At 50.5% G+C, this 19,631-nt stretch overlaps 1 protein-coding gene across 1 annotated transcript in view; it reads left to right on the top strand.

Annotated features, from left to right (window-relative positions):
- Window positions 1-15,364, top strand: part of ACACA (acetyl-CoA carboxylase alpha) — a 297,952-nt gene extending 282,588 nt beyond the window's left edge. Inside the window, exons 54-55 of the mRNA XM_015420510.1 lie at window positions 12,355-12,491; window positions 13,408-15,364. Coding sequence (XP_015275996.1) covers window positions 12,355-12,491; window positions 13,408-13,534 — 264 coding nt within the window. The 3' untranslated portion in view covers window positions 13,535-15,364. The remainder of the gene's footprint in view (window positions 1-12,354; window positions 12,492-13,407) is intronic.
- Window positions 15,365-19,631: the final 4,267 nt, after the last annotated feature.

Raw genomic sequence — 19,631 nt, 5'->3', positions numbered from 1 at the left:
TTATTTTTTATGATTATGATTTCTTAACATTGCAGGCTCTTAATAGATATCCTCAGAAGATTAATGAATGGAAGCTTTGATTGCAGGTTAAAAATCTCTCTCCCGATTAATTGATGGGGCTGAGGTTGGAGGCCGTGGCCTGTGTCTCGGTGTCCCCAAAGCCCTGTGCCAAATTCAGTGAAAGAGAACACTTTCAACTGGGTGGGGGAGGCGTTGCTTTTGGGAGTTGGGACTGCCTTTCAGGGGGTGCCACAGCAGCGCTGTTTCCTTTTGGTTGGAATCCAATAGGCCAGCAGTGCTACACCAATACCTTTTACAAAGTTGAAGTCGATGCTGATTATCTTCCAGGTCTCAGTCTTCCAAAAATACTAGTGGGGTTTGAACTTGCTTGTTTTCTTTTCTAAAAACCATTTTTGGCTCTGATGTGTCAGTGGGGCAAGTGATTTCTGGGTTCCCAATTGTTATTAAATACAGCTTTTCCCCTGTGTGTTAAAGTGTAACGTACCCTATAGTTGAAACAATGCCCCTCTCCATAAGAGAGCCATATTGATGATTTGGTAATACGTGCATTCATATGAGTGTAATCAGCTGAAAGTCAGATCAACTCAAAACCCTGGTTTGGTTGACAGCCCCCTATTATTACACTATTAATTATACAATATCGTAATGCATGTATGATAATCCGTATTATGTTTTACTGATTTATTTAGATTCAAATGCTGCTTTCCTGCCATAAAGGCATTCAGGATGGCTTACGACCAATAATTGAAAAATGAACCGAAAGGGGGCTCCTTTGTGAATGGTCCCCCCCCCCAATGCAAAATGTGCACCCTCATCTCCGCCATTTTTTGAAAAGGCTTTGATGGGCCAAAGTGTTTTGTGTTCTCCTTGAACACAGTTCCAGGTGGTCAGCCGTGTTGGTCTGAAGCAGTAGAACAAATTTAGAGTCCCGTGGGGCACCTTTAAGATCAACGAAGGTTTATTCAAGGTGTGAGCTTTCCTGTGCCTTGCACGAAATCGCTTTCCCCGATGGCCGTGCCAGACTGAGGCTGTTGTGGAGTCTCAAGGTCAAAACCGGCACTTGCTCGGAAATGAATTGGTAGGCAAGCGTTGTGCGAGAGCTGCGGTAAGATCCGGATTTACCTGAGTGGTCGTATCCTGCACCTGGTCAGTTTTTCCAAACTGTTTTCCAGGGCAGCACTGTGACCCTGTAGTCACATCAGACAGGGTCCAGGCTTGTAATGCCTGGACTCAACCTCTCAGCAACCCTGCAAGGTAGTCACCAAATATATCAGTTTTCGTATGAGAAACAGTTTTTAATTTCTGCCTTGCCTTTTCTTCCGGCAGAGGAAGGGTGTGACTGTGTGGATCTTCTTCGTGGTCTCTGTGCTTCACACCAATGGGATCTAGTGCGCCTGCGCTGGATCAACCGGTGCTGTATCAAGCTCTTTTCAATGGATTTTTGAGCCCATTCCCTCAGGCAAGCGCAGGAACCCCACTGCGCATGCCCAGAGGGGTGGGCGCGGACATCCTGCCAGTTCTTCTCCTACCGCCGCGTAGGAAAGACCTATTTCAACTTACTTCTGATCAGCTCGCTGTAGCTCTCGCTCTCGGCCTCTCAGCTCTTTGCGCTTAACTCCGGATACTTTTTTTCTTAGTTTTACTTTCATTTTTGTCGTTTTTTAAAAAAAGATTTTTTCTTTCTCTCCTCAGCTTCTGAGGGGACTTTTTACCTCAGGCCTTTGGGCCACTCCCCCCCCCCCAGCTGTTTTTTCTTTATCTGCTTTTCTGCATATGGAGAAGAAGTGGGGATTTTTTAACCGCTGCAGACGCTGTGGAAGTAAATTGGCTCCTCCCGACGGCCATAAGCTTTGTCTCTTCTGCCTTGGGGAATCTCACAAGCCTGAGACATGTTGTCACTGTGCAAAGTTCTCCAATCAGACGAAAAAGAATAGAGTGGCACGTCTGAAGGTCGCGTTACTGGAATCTGCCCTCAATCCGACTCCCACGATGGAGGAGCCCCCTTCTACATCTCAGGCAGCCATCGACACCGACCGCTCAGCGTTGAAGCCATCGACATCGAAGGCTCTACAGTCCGTTCGTACACCAGCAAAGGCCAAGAGTAAGGCAAGTATGAAACAGAAGCCCGCTAAAAAACCTACCAGCAAGCCCGCCAGACCACCCAAAACGGCAAAGGAAGTCGTTCTTAAAGAAGCCTCCTTGCAGCCTTCTGTGCCTCCTGTGGCATTGATACCGGAGCCTCATACTCCTCCGCAGATACCACATGGTCAGTTGCTGACTTCTCCTGTCTGTCAACAGAGGCCCGACTCCATCGATATCGACACGGCGGAACTCATTAGTCACCAAATGGGTGCAGAGTTTCCCCCCGCTCCGTCTAACTCATCGGCATCGATGACTTCAGAAGCTCCCGATACCGACGGCCGTCGACATCGATTCACTTGCTCAGCCATGGAGCGTCACCCTCCATCGCCCTACATTCAACCGCTCGGTATCGAGGCCTCAGATTACAGGGATGCTTCTCGTAGACAGGCCATGCTTTCATCCCCAAGACGTCCAAGGACCAGGAGCCGTTCTCCTAAAACCTACAGGCCCCCTCCTCCACCAATGTCTTGGGATGAGAGGCAGATGCGATATCTATATGGCCCATACCATCCACCTATGCCATGGTTAACTCCTGCCAGCTATTCGGAGCGGGACCGTTACTCTTATCGCTCTGGCCACAGGTCCAGGTCTCCGATAAAGGCAAAACCTTCGGCCACTGTCTCAGCCCTCCTGTCATGGACCTAACTCAATTAGAACCAAGACCTCCTCAACTCATTATGGAGCCTAGGCCTCAGGTGCCTGCGACCCAACCAAGACCCACCATGCCTGCGGTCCAGCCTAAACCAATACCCCATCAACAGGACACTGAACAACAAGACTCCTCAGATGCTCCTGAAGATGACTCTGATTCTGATGCTTCAGAGGCTCCCACTTCTCCAGACCATACCTCTCCGAATCCTGATGTATCACAAGATTTACCAATATCTCCTTCGGATAATCTAACCACATACACTGATTTGGTGAAAAGAATGGCCAACTCTTTAGGCCTTTCAATTGTTCAAAAGCTTCCACAATCTACCGATTCACTTTATGATGTCGTTCAACTGGACACATCCTCCGTAGTGGCATTACCCATGTCCTCAGTCCTCCTGCAGGCGGCAAAATCGCCATGGCAAAAACCATCCTCTGCTCCGGTGTCTACTAGAAAATTAGATCATATGTACAGAATTCAAGATCCTGAGGCCGACTTTCTATTAACCCATCCTCAGCCGAACTCAATAGTCATCACGTCGTCTTCTAAATCTAGGAGAACACATTCCACACCTTCAGACAAGGAGGGAAGGAAATTGGATGCGTTTGGTCGTCGATTTTATTCCACCGGGGCACTGGCCATTAAAGAGTCAAACTATCTTGCATGTATGAGTCGTTACCAATATATGCTCTGGGAACAGTTCTCTGAACTTTTTTCACACCTCCCAGAGGATAAACAACAAAAGGCTAAGAAGTTGCAAAAAGAAGGCATGGTAGTCGCGAAACAACAGCTCACGACTACCAAGCATGTCCTGGAAGCATCCTCCAGAACCATGGCCTCAGCAGTGGCACTAAGGAGACATTCATGGTTACGGACCACCTCACTCCCGTTGGACACCACGTCACATGTAGAAGACATGCCTTTTGATGGTCTTGGACTTTTTAATGCAACAACCGATTCCACTCTGCAGGAGCTGGACAAGAGCATTAAAGCCTCTCGTGCGCTCGGGGTATCATCTTCCACCAGGCAACAACAACGAACCCATACCTGGTCCAGACCTTGGCAGAGGTGAACTCCATCTCACCAGTCTCCTGAAGCTAGGTGGAGGCCACGATCCTATTCAGGAAGTCAGAAGTCGACTTATCAGAAGCCCAAGTTCGGCTCAGCACAACAGCCCTCCCGTGGCAAACAGTCCAAACCCTCCAAGCAGGGTTTTTGACTTCCCTGTTCCCGAGTCAGCGCATACCCATCTTTCTCCGTTTCTCCATACCTGGCATCTCATTACATCAGACGCGTGGGTCCTTTCAATTTTAACACAAGGTTACAAAATTCAGTTCCATCAGAGCCCCAACACACCGGTCATCTTCACACCACCTTCTCCGCCTCTCCTCCAGGAGGTATCCCTCCTTCTGCAAAAGGGAGCCATAGAGTACGTACCATCACACCTCCAGGGGACGGGATTTTACTCCTGATACTTCACGGTGCCGAAGAGGGACGGAGGCGTTCGACCCATATTAGACCTAAGGGAGTTGAACCGCTTCGTAGTATACCACCGCTTCCGCATGGTCTCACTGCAACAGATTATACCACTCCTGCGCAGGCACGTCTGGATGGCCACTCTCGACCTCCAACGCATATTTTCATCTCACCATCCACCCCTTCCACCGCCAATACCTCCGGTTTGCAGTCGGCCAACAACACTACCAATATACGGCCCTTCCGTTTGGCCTCTCCAGCGCCCCAAGGGTGTTCACGAAGATGATGATCGTTGTTGCAGCTTTCCTACGGCTCAGAGAGATTTCTATTTACCCCTACATATCTTCCACCAGGCAACAACAACGAACCCGTACCTGGTCCAGACCTTGGCAGAGGTGAACTCCATCTCACCAGTCTCCTGAAGCTAGGTGGAGGCCACGATCCTATTCAGGAAGTCAGAAGTCGACTTATCAGAAGCCCAAGTTCGGCTCAGCACAACAGCCCTCCCGTGGCAAACAGTCCAAACCCTCCAAGCAGGGTTTTTGACTTCCCTGTTCCCGAGTCAGCGCATACCCATCTTTCTCCGTTTCTCCATACCTGGCATCTCATTACATCAGACGCGTGGGTCCTTTCAATTTTAACACAAGGTTACAAAATTCAGTTCCATCAGAGCCCCAACACACCGGTCATCTTCACACCACCTTCTCCGCCTCTCCTCCAGGAGGTATCCCTCCTTCTGCAAAAGGGAGCCATAGAGTACGTACCATCACACCTCCAGGGGACGGGATTTTATTCTCAATACTTCACAGTCCTGAAACGAGATGGAGGCTTACGTCCCATTCTGGATCTCAGGGGACTGAATCGTTTTGTAACCTACCACCATTTCCGCATGGTGTCTCTTCAACAGATCTTGCCGCTACTTCACAAACATGTCTGGATGGTCACACTAGACCTCCAAAATGCATATTTTCATCTCACCATCCACCCCTTCCACCGCCAATACCTCCGGTTTGCAGTCGGCCAACAACACTACCAATATACGGCCCTTCCGTTTGGCCTCTCCAGCGCCCCAAGGGTGTTCACGAAGACGATGATCGTTGTTGCAGCTTTCCTACAGCTCAGAGAGATTTCTATTTACCCCTACATAGACGACAGGCTTCTCGTCGCCTCTTCAGAGCAAATCCTAATCTCGAATGTCGCAGAGACTCTGTCCCTGTTGAACGACCTGGGCCTGAAGGTCACTTATCAAAAGTCCCATTTTTGTCCCGTCCAGCGGATCCAGTACATAGGGGCCATACTGGACTCAACTACATGTATGGCCTATCTGCCTCCAGACAGGGCCAAGGACATCATCACCTTGGCCACTCTGGTTTCTACTCAATCTGCAACCACGGCCTTCCAGATCCAGAGACTGCTTGGTCTCATGGCCGCAACAACGGCAGTCCTGGTCTTCGCGAGGCTCAAAATGCGACGGCTACAACTATGGTTCCTTCGCAATTACGACCTATCGAGGAACGCTCATTCAGTACTGCTATCTCCTCCCTCCTACATCCGGGAGTCTGTCCGGTGGTGCAAGGAGCTCCTTTCCACCTTCCATCACCGGAGATCACTATAACAACCGACGCATCCATGCAGGGCTGGGGTGCACACTCTATGGGCTTCTCCGTTGGAGACAGATGGGATACCAAAACGGGAAGACATCACATCAACTTCCTGGAACTTTTAGCCATTCAACCCGCAGTAACCAGTTTCCTTCCTTTAATCAAGGGAAAATGTGTCACCATCATTACGGACAACACCACGGCACTCTCGTACATAAACAGACAGGGCGGTACAGTCTCCATGCGCCTCTGCAACCTGGCGATCGACTTATGGGACTTCTGCATGACCAACAACATATTCCTAGTGGCAACTCACATACCGGGAAGACTAAATCTAGAGGCGGACCACCTAAGTCGCTCTGGCCTCAGCCTTCATGAATGGGGGATAAAAAATACTTACCTCCTCCCACTCTTCCGGAAGTGGGGAACTCCCCAAGTCGATATCTTCGCCACGAGGGACAACAAGAAATGTCACCTGTTTTGCAGTCGAGGAGGCAAAGACCCGCAGTCTCTGGGGGACGGTCTTCTTTACCCTTGGTCGACAAAACAACTTTACATGTTTCCGCCCTTGCCTTTACTCCTCAGAGTCGTCCGCAGGGTTCTCAGAGAGAATGCAGACGTGATCCTTGTAACACCTTGGTGGCCCAGACAGCCTTGGTCCACAACACTCCTCGACTTGTCTCGGGGGATATATCATCACTTCCCCTCGGCTCCGGATCTGCTCCATCTCTCCGACTCGGAGATGGCGTGGCGAATACTACCACAACCTTCTCCACTCATATAGCCAACGTCCTGTTGAATTCTAGGAAACTATCCACAAGGAAGTCTTACGACTGTAAGTGGAGAAAGTTCTTTTCTTTTCTTGGAACTGACACCTCTCAAGCCACCTCTGCTGGCCTGGAAAAGGTTTTTACATTCATTTTATCCCTAGCTGACTCGGGACTCTCCCACTCCTCGTTACGGGTTTATTTAGCCGCCCTGTCGGCGTTTCATGTTCAGGTTGATGGGTGCACACTGTTTACACATCCAATCACCAAATGTTTTTTGAAAGGTTTACTACAACGCTACCCTCCAGTTAAATCCCCGGTTGCTCCTTGGGACCTCCCACTGGTGCTCCGCCGACTGACACGAAAGCCTTTCGAGCCACTTGCTACCTGTGAGTTGCGACTTTTGGCATGGAAGGCGGTATTCCTGACTGCCATCACATCAGCCAGGCGAGTGGGAGAACTGCTGGCCTTTCGGCACGACCCGCCTTACCTTTCTGTCCTCCCAGAGGGAGTCCGCTTAGTGCCAGACATCTCTTTCTTACCCAAAGTGGTTTCGGAATGTCACCTGCAGGCTGAGGTCTTCCTGCCCAATTTTTTCCCGAACCCCACGTCGGCGGAGGACCGACTGCTTCATAACCTGGATGTCAAGAGGGCTCTCTTGTTTTACCTCCAGAGGACACGGCCAACTAGACGAGATCCACATCTATTTGTCTCGTACGCTTCATCACGGCTAGGCAGTCGCATTACGTCCCAATGCCTTTCTAAGTGGATCGTAGGTCTGATTTGGCTATGCTACCTACTCGCAAAACAGCCGTTACCTGGCCCTATCAAGGCTCATTCCACCAGGGCTGTCGCGACTTCCACTGCATTTCTCAAGGGAATTCCACTGCAAGACATCTGCAAAGCCGCAACGTGGGCCACACCTGACACTTTCATCAGGCACTACGCCCTAGACGTCCGAAAGAACATCAACGCCAACATGGGACGTCAAATTTTGTCTTCAGCTACGCAGTGATCATCCTGCCAGCACCCTCCTCCAGGTAGGCTACTGCTCGCTAATCTCCCATTGGTGTGAAGCACAGAGACCACGAAGAAGATAAACAGGTTGCTTACCAGTAACTGGTGATCTTCGAGTGGTCATCTGTGCATTCACACCACCTGCCCTCCTTCCCCTCTGCTGTCAGCTACCTTTTTGATTAGGAGTTGATATGCGGCAGTGCTTTGAAGGAACTGGCGGGATGTCCGCGCCCACCCTTCTGGGCATGCGCAGTGGGGTTCCTGCGCTTGCCTGAGGGAATGGGCGCGAAAATCCATTGAAAAGAGCTTGCTACAGCACCGGTTGATCCAGCGCAGGCGCACTAGGTCCTATTGGTGTGAATGCACAGATGACTACTCAAAGATCACCTGGGAGACCCGGTGGTAAGCAACCTGTTTTTCTTGTGAGTGTGTGTTTGGAAAAGCACGCTGCATTATCACAGCTGTTCTGTAATTTTAGGGACTTTAAAATCTCTAGTTGTCAGGACCAAAAGATGTTCATTTTACATCCATGGGGCACTTTTAGGCTGACTCCTCCTCTCATCCCACTCTGCAGATGAAGATCTCACAAGGTCCCTCCCTTTCTGGGAAGTGATATGTCCCCAGTCCATGTTCTGCCTCCTTTGCAGAAAGAGGTCTAGGTAAGAGTGTGTGAGCGGCCCCAGGTCATCCAGCAAGCTTCCATGGCAGAGTGGGGATTCGAACCGGGGTCTCCCAGATCGTAGTCCACGACGGTAACCACTGTACCACACAGGCTCTTGCGGCAAGGCATGGCTCCCCAGGTGTTCTTCGGACACCTGAGAATTTCAGTTTTCTCTCTCCTTTTGTCTGCCTTTTTGAAAACCGTTTCTAGCCATAGTAAAAACGTATTGACAGAATGCAAGGAGGGTTCTTAGAGTAAGGAAAAGACAAATGTATTATGTTTTTCTGTTTTATTTGGGGGTAGGAATTGGAGAAGGGAATAGTTCTGTCAGCTGGGAAAGCGCCTGTACTGAGGACTCTGAAGAAGCCCGCGTTTAAAAATTTGCTCTCTTCTGCCTTTTCCTCCTCTCTGTCTCCCTGGTGTCCCCCTCCTCGCCTTGGCCCTGGGCTAGGAGGAACAGAGTCTGTCCTTTGTCCTTGCGTCTGCTGCCAGCAGAAGGCCCATTTTCTCAAGCTGGCCCTTTTTTTTTGCGTATTCTCTGCCTGCCCCGTTGTGTGCCTCACTGGGCCGCTGCAGAACTGCCGGGCCAGGGGGGTTCAAGGAGCACTGCAGCTGTTCTCTCCCCCTGCAGTTGCTGGAGAGGCTTCATCTAAGGGTTTTGGGTGTGTTTTTTTACCCTGCCCACCTATTAAATCATGATGCAGAATTCATTGTCATTCCGACTTTGACTTCGTTAGCGATAACAGAGAAGGATAGTGCACCTTTAAATGACGAGCTTTTGTGTTTAATTACCCAAATAAAATGACATAAATATGAATGAGCGCTAATGGTGGTACTTGGTTTTTCCGGAAACCATTAACGATTCTTAAATGATTTGTAAAGAAAATGAGAGGAGAGGAGAAGCAGCAAGAAGGCTATTAGGCTTCTAACACACTCCGGAGTGATTATGTAGTCAACTACCTGGCAAACGCTGAGCTAAATGATCTTGCCACCAAAAAAAAGAAAGGAAGAAAATGATTTGCCACTGAGATTTTTTCTGTGGCTGGCGACACTTTGACCCCTCTCGTAATGCTCTTCACCACTAAATGGGGGTTAGGTTTCTCGACTGGTTACAAGCAGGAGAAATCGAATTCTGTGTGTGTGAAAATGATGTCCCTGTTTCATTTTGTTGCTTTTGAAACAAAGCTAATGAGAACTAGAAACTTGCTTAGAATAAAAGTCACGCTCTGGAGGCAATCCTGCAGCAGCTGCTGAATGGCTGTTGTGTGAAGACATGTTACACAGTAACTGGAGCTGCGGGGAAGCTTAGATTTCTCGACATGAGTAATTTCCAGTCTCTCTGTTTCTCTCTTCCTTCCTCCTCTCTCTACTGAAAGAAATAATGAAAAACTAATGCCTGCTTCCCAAAGAGGCCGTCGTCTGTGCCTTGCACGAAGCCTTGTTCTGCTCTCGCCTCCTTCCAGTCTGCTTCTAAGCAGGGATGATAATTCTGCATCTCTGCATTGGATGCAATTCAGTCACTCTTTTTGACAGCAGAACTGCTCGCCCATGATAGAGGTTTATAAAATTATGCATGGAATGAAGAAAAAGTGGCTAGAGGAGGCTTTTTCGTCAGAGAGCCAGTTTGGTGTAGTGGTTAAGTGCACAGACTCTAATCTGGGAGAACCGGGTTTGATTACCCACTCCTCCAATTGCAGCTACTGGATGACCTTGGGCAAGCCATAGTTCTGTCAGAGCTGCTCTCTCAAGGACAGTTTTCTCAAGAGCAGTTTCTGTCAGAGCTCTCTCAGACCCACCTACCTCACAGCGTGTCTGTTGTGGGGAGGGGAAGGGAAAGGGGTTTGTAAACTGCTTTGAGACTCCGAGTGAAGGGCGGGGTATAAATCCAATCCCTTCTTCTTTCTCCCTCTCCCACAGCACTAGAACTCAGGGGTCTTACCTGGCTGATGGCGGGGGTGCTCCTGCCCAGTCCTGGTATCTTCTGGCATGAAGCACACACCCCACAATGACATCAGCCGGAAGTGACATCATCACACTGGGCATATCATGCAGGGGACACGCTAGCATTTTTGGGGGGGAACTCTATGGTTACCATAGAATTTTAGCCAAAATGCTAGAGCATCCCTTGCACAATGTGCCCAGCACAATGGGGCTCTTCAGGGGTGGAGCTCCCCTGCTGGCCAGCTGGCTGTCAGGGGATTGGGGCCCCCAAAAGTGAGGAAACCCTGTCCCCATCAGGGTGTGTGTGTGTGGCAGCCCTGTGGGAGCTCCCGAAGAAGTTGATGAGCAACAGATGCAGGGCAAAAGGAAATGCTGCTTCATTCAGTGAATAATTGGGGAGTTAAGTGCCAGTGGGGGCAGCAATGGCCACGATCACAGATGACTTTAAAAGGGGGTTGGACAGATGCGTGGAGGAGAGGTCCAGCAACGGCTACTGGCCACGGTGAGCCAAAGGAGCCTCCATATTCAGAGGCAAGAAACCTGATACTCATGGTTAGGAGCAATGTTCCCTCTAAGCTGTGGAGTCTTGTGAGCAAAAATTCTACTTTGTGAACTGCTGGCATTAAAGTTGTGAGCGAGTGATTTGGCTGCTGCATAAATTAGTTTGCTCTGGAGCCCTCCTTCCTGAGCGGAGACAAAAATATGTGAGCTGGAAGCTAAAAAACTGTGAGCCAGCTCACACAGACTCGGCTTAGAGGGAATACTGGTTAGGGAGGCAACATCAGGGGAGGGCCTTGGCCTCTGTGCCCCATTGGCTGGCTCTCCAAGGCAACCGGTTGTCATCCCCTATGTGAGACAGGATGCTGGCCTGGATGAACCACTGGTCTGATCCTGCAGGAGCTTTTCGGACGTTCTTCTATGCTCAGAGGTGACAGTTTCACAACAGCGATTCTCACAGACGCATACAGAGAGTTTGGGCTCCTTTCAGAGCAGTGATATGCCGAATGTCAACCTTTTGGGGGAAAGAGAGGGATGTGTGCCTCCCCACTAATTCGTAAAGAAATGGGCCTCGGCTGTCAAGCAGTTGCAGAGCGGTGGTGCCCTTCTGCACCCGAGTGGGGTGACCTTTTGGACACAGTCCCAGAGAGCTAGCTTAGCATGGTGGCTCGAAAGGGAAGATTCCCTCATTCCCCTCTGGCTTCTGCCTCGAGTCTCAGGCAGACTTGCTCAGCCCTGCTCAGCTGTCAGGGAGGGGTCATAATGCTCAGCTTACGGGGTGGCGGTGGGGGTTATAAGCGGAAGGCACATGTGATGCACTCCTCTGCCTGCAGGCGCGTGCAGCTGCGTGTGTCATTATTGTTGCGCTCCCACAACATGGCCGTGGACACGCCCTCTGCACTTCTGCTCGGTAGTGGTGGCGGAAAGCAGCGTCATGTCACAGCCAGTGTGTGGACCGAAGTAGAAACAAAAAACTGTGCAGGAGTTTGCGCTAATAAATTTGAAATATTAATCAAAAAGATTTCATACAAAAGTGTGTACAATATTTGTATAACATATCCAATACAAGTGAAGACTGTGACCTCCGGAATGTTCTGCCTTTTTGACACAAGTCTTCGTCTGAACAATGATGTATACATGTGGTATCTCTCTGTTTCATTTCAACTGATTCATCATCAACAATTTCATGGATCTCTCAGGATTATCTAGTACATTGTAGAAACAGTGTCTAGAAAAGCCTTTCAATCAGCCACCCTAGTTCCCTCAAGCAAGCGCCCGGCAGCCACCGCTGGAGAGAGGCGACGGCCGAGGGCTTTTCTGGAGCAGACCCTTCTCTACTTGGTGCGTCTTCTCTAGCGACAAGCACTGAGAAGAAGGGCGGTCAGAACGTTTTGTGCCCATCCTCTTACTGGGTGGAGCCACTTAATCCGATTTCGGGGCTGGCCTCAATTGAGGGTGTGTGTGAGAGTGAGTTTCTGGGGTGGGGAGGGGGTTGATCTGTAGACCTCCCCCCCCCCGGTGGTGGTGGTGGCGGCGGCGGCGGCTGGAGCAATGACGACTTCTGGTCTGGTCCGGCAGGCGTACTTGTGGGACAACAACAAGGACTTGGTGGAGTGGCTGGAGAAGCAGCTGACGGAGGAGGAGGGCAGCCGCTCGGTGGTGGACGAGAACATCAAGTACATCTCCCGCGACTACATCCTCAAGCAGATACGGAGGTGAGGCAGGCGGAGGGGCCCCTGGGGGAGGGGAGGGGGGCACTGAAATTTGAAGCTAGTCCAGGGGCCCCCAGGGGCCCCCAGCCCTCTTGAGCCTGTGGCCTGCTTCGGAATGGGGACACAGGGCGGTGGTGGGCGCAACCACAGAACAGCAGCCGCAAAGAGGTCGAGCCGGCCACAGGATGTCGGGGAGTTCTATCATGTGTAATTCCAGCAGTGACTCTTCAATATTCCAGGCAGAAGCTCTGTTTGATGGGAGGCTTTTAAAAATGAAAACACAGTTTTAGAATATTTTCTGCCGTGACTGCCGCATCCCTTCAGTCACCCAGTGAAGATCCTCGTGCTGTTGTGGCAGCTGCCGCTGAAGCAGCGCTTTTATAGATCTGTGCACCCAGTCCGATTTCCAGTGGCCAATCAGAAGCCCTGCTGGAACAAAGCCCCTTCTGGCCCACCCAATTTTTCTAAAAGCATGTGGAAAGGTGTTGGGGCGAGGGCACCATGCCCACCTTGGGGACCCCTGTACTGGTCTGTTGGAAACCATCACGTCCCATCCCCCACCCTTCTTCCTCACTGGATGGCTTGACATGATTGCTAAAGACCAGTGCGTGCCACCCGCCCCCCCACCTCCCCCCCCTCCCCCCCCCCCCCAACCCCACAAATCCCTGCTTGGGGACCTACAGGACAGGTTTTCCTTTCTGAGCAACCAACCCTCAAGGAAAAAGCCCAGTTGGCAAACATTCTGGCGTGACCAGCAGACCTGTGCCTGGGTGGGGCTGGGGGTGCCAAGCCGCTCCCCCCACCCCCTGGTTCAGTCCCTGAGTCACACAGAGGAACTCCGGTCTCTCCTTCCCTGGAGAAGCAGCACACCCTCCTGACCGGCATTCTCTCTCTTCCCCCCCCCCCGCTCTTGTCTTAGTTTGATCCAAGCCAATCCGGAGGTTGCCATGGATTCCATCGTCCACATGACTCAGCATATATCGGCGACTCAGCGGGCCGAGATTGTGCGCATTCTCTCGACCATGGACTCCCCCGCCTCGACGTAGAAGCGGCTGCAGCGCCTGCGCGGAGGAACGAGCTCTGCTGCCCCCCTTCTTGCCTTCCTGACTTTTACATCCCTTTGCGAGGGGAAATGCTGGAAAAGGACTTTTTAAATTTTCTCCATTTAAAAAAAAGCCCCACGGAAACACAGATCACAGACTCGAACTGGAGAGAGCGTCTCCTCTCCGGTTTCAAAAGCCTTCGGGAATGCAGGCTCCCAACCAGTTAACTTATGGATGTCATTCTGGTACCTATTTATTTAACAGAGTGTGAATGGACCAGTGTGTCAGCTAACCGTTGTTTGTACAGCACTTTCAAGAGACGATGACGGGTCCGTGGTACCCCGAGGTCTTACAGGCCCCTCCTGCCTCCTTTCTTGGTTTAAGGCCCCACCCCACCTACGTTTGTCTGGTGTGGTTGTCACTTCATTAACCATTCCTGCCCTCCCAACGCTCTCTGTCCAGTGTTTGCCAACAGTACCGGTCTGTGGGCCAGAATGTAGTTGCCAACCTCCAGCTATCCTGGAATTACAGCTTTTCTCCAGTTCCCCTGGAGAGAATGGCGGCTTTGGAGGGTGGCTTCTATGGCATTACACCCGTCTGAGGTCCCTCCCCAACCCTGCTGTCCCCTAGGCTCCGCTCCTGAATCCCCAGGAATTCTCCAGCCCAGAGTTGGCATCCTTAGGCAGAAGCCTTGTAGCGCACCCTGTGCTTTGCCCGCCAGCTTGAGATCCCTCCCTCTGCCTGCCCTCCCTTTTATGTGCAGAATTTAAATCTGTCGTCGCTGTCTCCTTGGCTGGGCCAAAGACCTAAACTCCTTTGCCCTTGTCTGTTAGGTTTTTGTCTCCTGTGAGGAACAAAGATCCTTTGCCTTAGAAGCGGCCAGCGATCCTCTGTCACGTCCCACCTTCACAGCTATGCCTGTGCACAGCGAAGGCCGTCTAAGATGTGGCATTCCCTTCATTCCGCTTTGGATGCGTACCCAGGAAAGTTCCAGCCTAAAGCTCCCTCGCTCTAGAACAAATCAAGCAAGAGCCTGTTGTGGAAATCCCTGCCCGTAGATCTCTTAGGAGGGGAGGTTTTCTTTGTCGATTCTTTGTCATATAAACTGCTTGGGAAGGGGGAGGGGAAAGGGTGTGTGTCTCTTCCATAAAGAAACCGTTTCCAGAGTGCTGTATGGGTATCTCTTAATGCAATGGTTGTTCCATACAGTCGGTAAGAAAGGCATTGGGGTGGGAAAACGCAAAGGAGCAGGAGCTGGACTCCCGGGAGATCGGAGAGATGGGGGGGGGGTTTCCCCCACCTGAAGCTCTGCTCCTCTTTCCTCTTCCCCCACCCAATTTAGAGTTAGGACTGAGTGGGGCTCCTGGTGACTGTCCACTCAGTCACATACCCAGATTATCTGCCCTGTAAATGCATGATAAAGCCATAGGCACAAGTCTTGCTGTCTAGAAAATAATTGTTTTTGCAACAAAGTTTCCCCAAGAAAGGGGGCTGGCTCTTGGGTCCAGCTTGAAAGACGTCCACAACCAAAGCCTGCCCCTTCTTAGGCTGTTGGTCCCCCCCCCCCAGGTTTGTTTTTCCACTTAATTCACATCAGATATGGGGGGAGGAGTGTTTGAGGAAATCCGTTCTGCTGCGTCTAGGTCCAAGATGGCCTCTAGTGCGCACAGGAAGTCTGTGTTCCTTTTTAACATTAACAGGTGGCCCTTTAGACCAGGGGTCTCCACTCCTTTTGAGGCAGTGGGAACCTTTGGAGTCCTGACACCGGGTGCAGCTGCAGAATGGCTGCCACAGGAAACACAGCCAGCCACAAAATGGCCGCCGCCGCTTCCCTTCAGCCGCACAGTGAAGATCCTGGTGCTGGCAGCAGCCGCCAAAGCAACATTTTAAAAAATCCGCACAGCCAATCAGAAGCCTTGCTGGGCAAAAGCGCTGTCCGGCTCCCCCTTCTAAAAACACCTGGCGGGCACCAGGAAAAGTGTTGGCAGGTGCCATAGCACCCATTGCTACCACATTGGGGACCCCTGCTTTATACCACCGACAGAGCCACTGGGGGGCACGCTTGGCACCTGCTTCTGATTGATGTACGGTGGGCTCCCGCCACCTATTCTTCTGCCCCGTCTTTTCCTCTGGTCATCGGCAGTGGGATCCACTTGCTTTCCAACAGGTAGCCGATGTGAGCAGTGGGGGGGGGAGTTAATCCCCTCCATCTCATTTGGGGGAAACGGCCTTGTTCTAAGTCAGCTTCCAGGGGTGGCCGCCCTTTTGGCTGTGGTTCACTGGTGGCTCATGTTGCTGACCACACCGCTGGCCCTGCAGAGACTGGCCGCTGGTGTTTTCCCTCCTGCAGCAGGACACACCGGGGGTGGGGTGAAAAGGCCTGCAAGCGGCCAGCCTGGTCTAGTGGAAGGATGTCGTTCCCGTGGCATCTTTGGAAGATGCACAGGCAGTGGAGTGGGCGGGAACGCAAGAGCCCTGTTCGCCCGACCAACAGAAGTGTTACTGAAATACATTTTGGATTGCTTTCGGCACTGAAGTGATTTCACTTACCTCAAGTTTCTTTTAATAAAAACAATCAGACCATATCTGCATTCCAGAGCATGGCTTTCATTTTACAACGATCATTTATCTCCCCGCGCCGCGCCCCCAATAGTTTCAGTCACAACAAAGCAAATTTTGAAAGGTCGTAACGTCCGTATCCTCCTCTGACCCCTGGAGGTCAACAAAAATCTCGGGATCTACCCCTCGCTCTGCAGGGAGTCTGTTGCTGTGATGCGGCTGCAGAAGCTGCCCTGCTCTGCCAGAATGCCAGGTGGGAAATGCAGCCGCTAGCCCAGAATACCCGGGAAACCCTTGGTGCAAAGGGGAACCACTTGATGATGGCGCAGGGCAATGGAACCAGGGCCTGCACCACCTCTCCTTTGACTACTGTCAAGCTTCCCCGTCAAGACACTCAACAACGTTCCTTCAGAAGTTTCAGTTTATTGAGAGCTAGTACTCAGGGCACCATGAACACTTGGGTCAGGAATGGCAGCCTAATGATTTGGGACATCAGATATACCCCCTCCGTACATGACCCCCTGATACAGTAAAGCCAAGAGGCAAGCACCAAAAGACGCGGGCAAAAAGCAACGGTTACATTCCCAAGCTAGGAGCAGGCAGAGTAAAGAAGAGAAGAAGAGGAGAATGGATATATACCCCACCCTTCACTACCCAAAGGAGTCTCAGAGTGGCTTACAAACTCCTTTCCCTTCCCCTCCCCACAACAGACACCCTGTGAGGTGGGTGGGGCTGAAAGGGCTCTTGACAGAAACGGTTCTTTTTCAAGAACAGCTCTTGTCAGAACTATGGGTTCACTTAGGTCATCCAGCAGGTGCAAGTGGAGGAGTGGGGGAATCAAACCCGGTTCTCCCAGGTTAGAGTCCGTGCACTCAACCACGACACCAAATCTTCAAGGACACTGGACAGATAACAGGGTGCAGCCGAAGGGGGAAGGGAGGAGGGAGACGAGGAGCAACCCTCCTTAGCCGACAGAGACTTCCATCTGCTGCACCGACCCAGCAGTTTTGTGCAGGATGCAGCAACTTCGCTGTGGGCACAAAGCCCTTCTAATGCTACCTTCTCGCTCTTTTTGTCAGAAGCAGGAAATCTGGAGTGGAATCTTCTCCCTCTTTTTAAATTAAAACATTTCTATTCTGCCGTATGTATCCCTTGGACTCCAAGTTGTTGCCACAGGTATTCCATTGATTTATTTAAAACATTTATTAGCCACCCTTCTTCCTTACGGAGCTCACGGTGGGTTACAATATAGACAGACTGGCATACATAAAGGTACATCATGCCAACATTTAAAAAAAACCCAATTCAGGACTGCCAGTGAACTTAACTAGATGCTGTCTTAAAGCAGTCTTCAGCTGTCTCCTCGAGATCAAAAGTGAGGGGGGGCCACAGGCACCTCCCCAGTGGAGGCTGCTCCATAGCCCTGGGGCTGTCCCTGAAAAGGCCCTCGCTTGTCTCCCTACCAAACGAGCTTTGTTGATTGGTGGGACAGTCAGGAGGGCCTCTCCCTGGGATGTTAATTTCAGGGCAGTAGAAGGGAGGCCGCACAGCCGCCCACGTTTCCCCTTCGGAATGCCCCCCCCCCAATAGAAAACAAGTGGGTCAGGGAGAAGACCCTTCCTTCACCCTGACATTCTGATCTTCTATATGTGTGGATTTGGGGGGACGGGGGGTTTGCAGGGGATTATCTAAGATCACCCCCACCGGATCAGCAGTCTAACACGGTACAATCCAGGAATCTCTTTGCTATCTAAATTATGATGAGTGTAAACTAGAGCTCACATTCACAAATGGGATTTAGTGTTTTTTCTAAGCTTGTTGTACCTCTAAGATGGAGGGTGGGGGGGAAGAGAATAAACACTGAGCAAAATAGTGATGTACTTTATCAGAGCTGCAAAATTTGGCGGTTTCTATATTCAGAATTTTATTTTAAATGCAAAATTTGAGTATATTCATCCCTTGAAGCCCAGCACCTTACCCACCTCCACATCAATGCTGCCACAAACCAAACCAAAATCCACCTCTTAACGTTCAGGGAAAGGGGGGAGAGCACAATTTTGTCCATTAAAACTGTTTTACAAATGGCTGCACAGACACAGCCAGCTCCCAGTTATTCAACAAGATTTAATTGCAGGTGTAACATAATGGAACCATTTCCCCCCTCCTAGGTAAGCGGGATGCGTAAATAGCTCTGTTTACTCCCAAACAGATCCCTTTTAATTTATTTTGTTAAAAAAAACCTTCGTGCCTAATTTAAGCTGAAATGGTGTTAAATTGTATCAAATTGTCAAAACAAAAACAGATTCCATGAGCAAAAAAGGAAGAGCTGCCTCCCTGTGAACATTCCAGATGCACATTTTAAACACTTTACCCTAAAATATCCACATATTTTTAGAATGCCCCTAAGGGCAGCCCTAAAGGCTTCAAAAGCAGGAAGATCAAAGGGCTACCATCTTTTAATTTAAACCTTTTGTTGCTTCAGCTGTCTTAAGAGGGATGAAGAGAGATCAAAATAAAAACGGAAACAAAAAACAGCCGCTTCTCCTCTACCCCCCCCCCCCCCGGCTTGGGGTGTGTGTGTGTGTGTGTGTGTGTGTGTGTGTGTGCTTGAGTCCTTTCTCTCAATTTAGGCCGTGAAATAGGTCAGCTCCATTACCGATCAGCCTTCCCACAAATATTTAAAACAAATTGAATTGCACACCCAATACCCATCACAATTACGCCTGGCACAATAACTAAATTAGCAATTCAACAAAATAATTGGAAATGCGATTCTCTCTATTCTGCAGGTCCCCTCAGGGCTTTTGCCGATCTCTGTATGTGTGTGTGAGTGTGTGCATGTGTGTGGAGGGGGGGAGACACAGCTTTACTAATTCAGAAGCTAATTAGAGCCACACTTGTAAATGAAGTTGTTTGCCTGAAAGTTGAAATTCTGTACTGTTTCATTTGGGGAAGGGGAGAGGGTGGAGGAGTGTCACTTTTGCCAATGTTCGCCTCCCCCCCCCCTTTTAAAACAAGGCAATTCGGAAACAAAAATGCTAATTAACAGCGGTATCTTGAACGGCGGAAGAATTAAAATTCTGTGGGGAAATTCAGGGCAGCTGTTAATTGATGGTATTAGGAACACGTTCTTGAGGAAATCCTGCTTAAACAGTTGGCCTGTCGCTAGTAAATGCTGCTTCAACTCTCCGGCCGCAATACCTGACGGACGCAAAGATGTCAGCTCAACGTGCCCAGCTTGGGAAGCAGCACTGGAGGCAGACTGAGCATCCTCAAAGGGGGGGATATGGGCTACCTGTTGAAGAACCTGCTCTGCGGCTGACCCTAACCTCCCAGTTCAGCACCCTCCGGAGCAGGGGCACCCACTCCGCAGATCGTGGACAGTCAGATTCGCAATTCCCAGCAGCCCTCAAAAGCCACACGACTAAACACGCACAAACAATAATATAGAATAAAACCCTTTCAGTTACTAGTCCTCTGAGCGTGTGGAAGGTGTCATCAAGTCGCAGCCGACTTATGGTGACCCTGTGGGCTTGTCAAG

This window comes from Gekko japonicus, unplaced genomic scaffold (assembly GCF_001447785.1).
Source record: "Gekko japonicus isolate JY-2015 unplaced genomic scaffold, Gekko_japonicus_V1.1 scaffold534, whole genome shotgun sequence".
NCBI classification, from domain to species: domain Eukaryota; kingdom Metazoa; phylum Chordata; class Lepidosauria; order Squamata; family Gekkonidae; genus Gekko; species Gekko japonicus.
The sequence above is the reverse complement of the archived record's forward strand: the minus strand, read 5'-3'. Positions and strand labels throughout refer to the sequence as shown.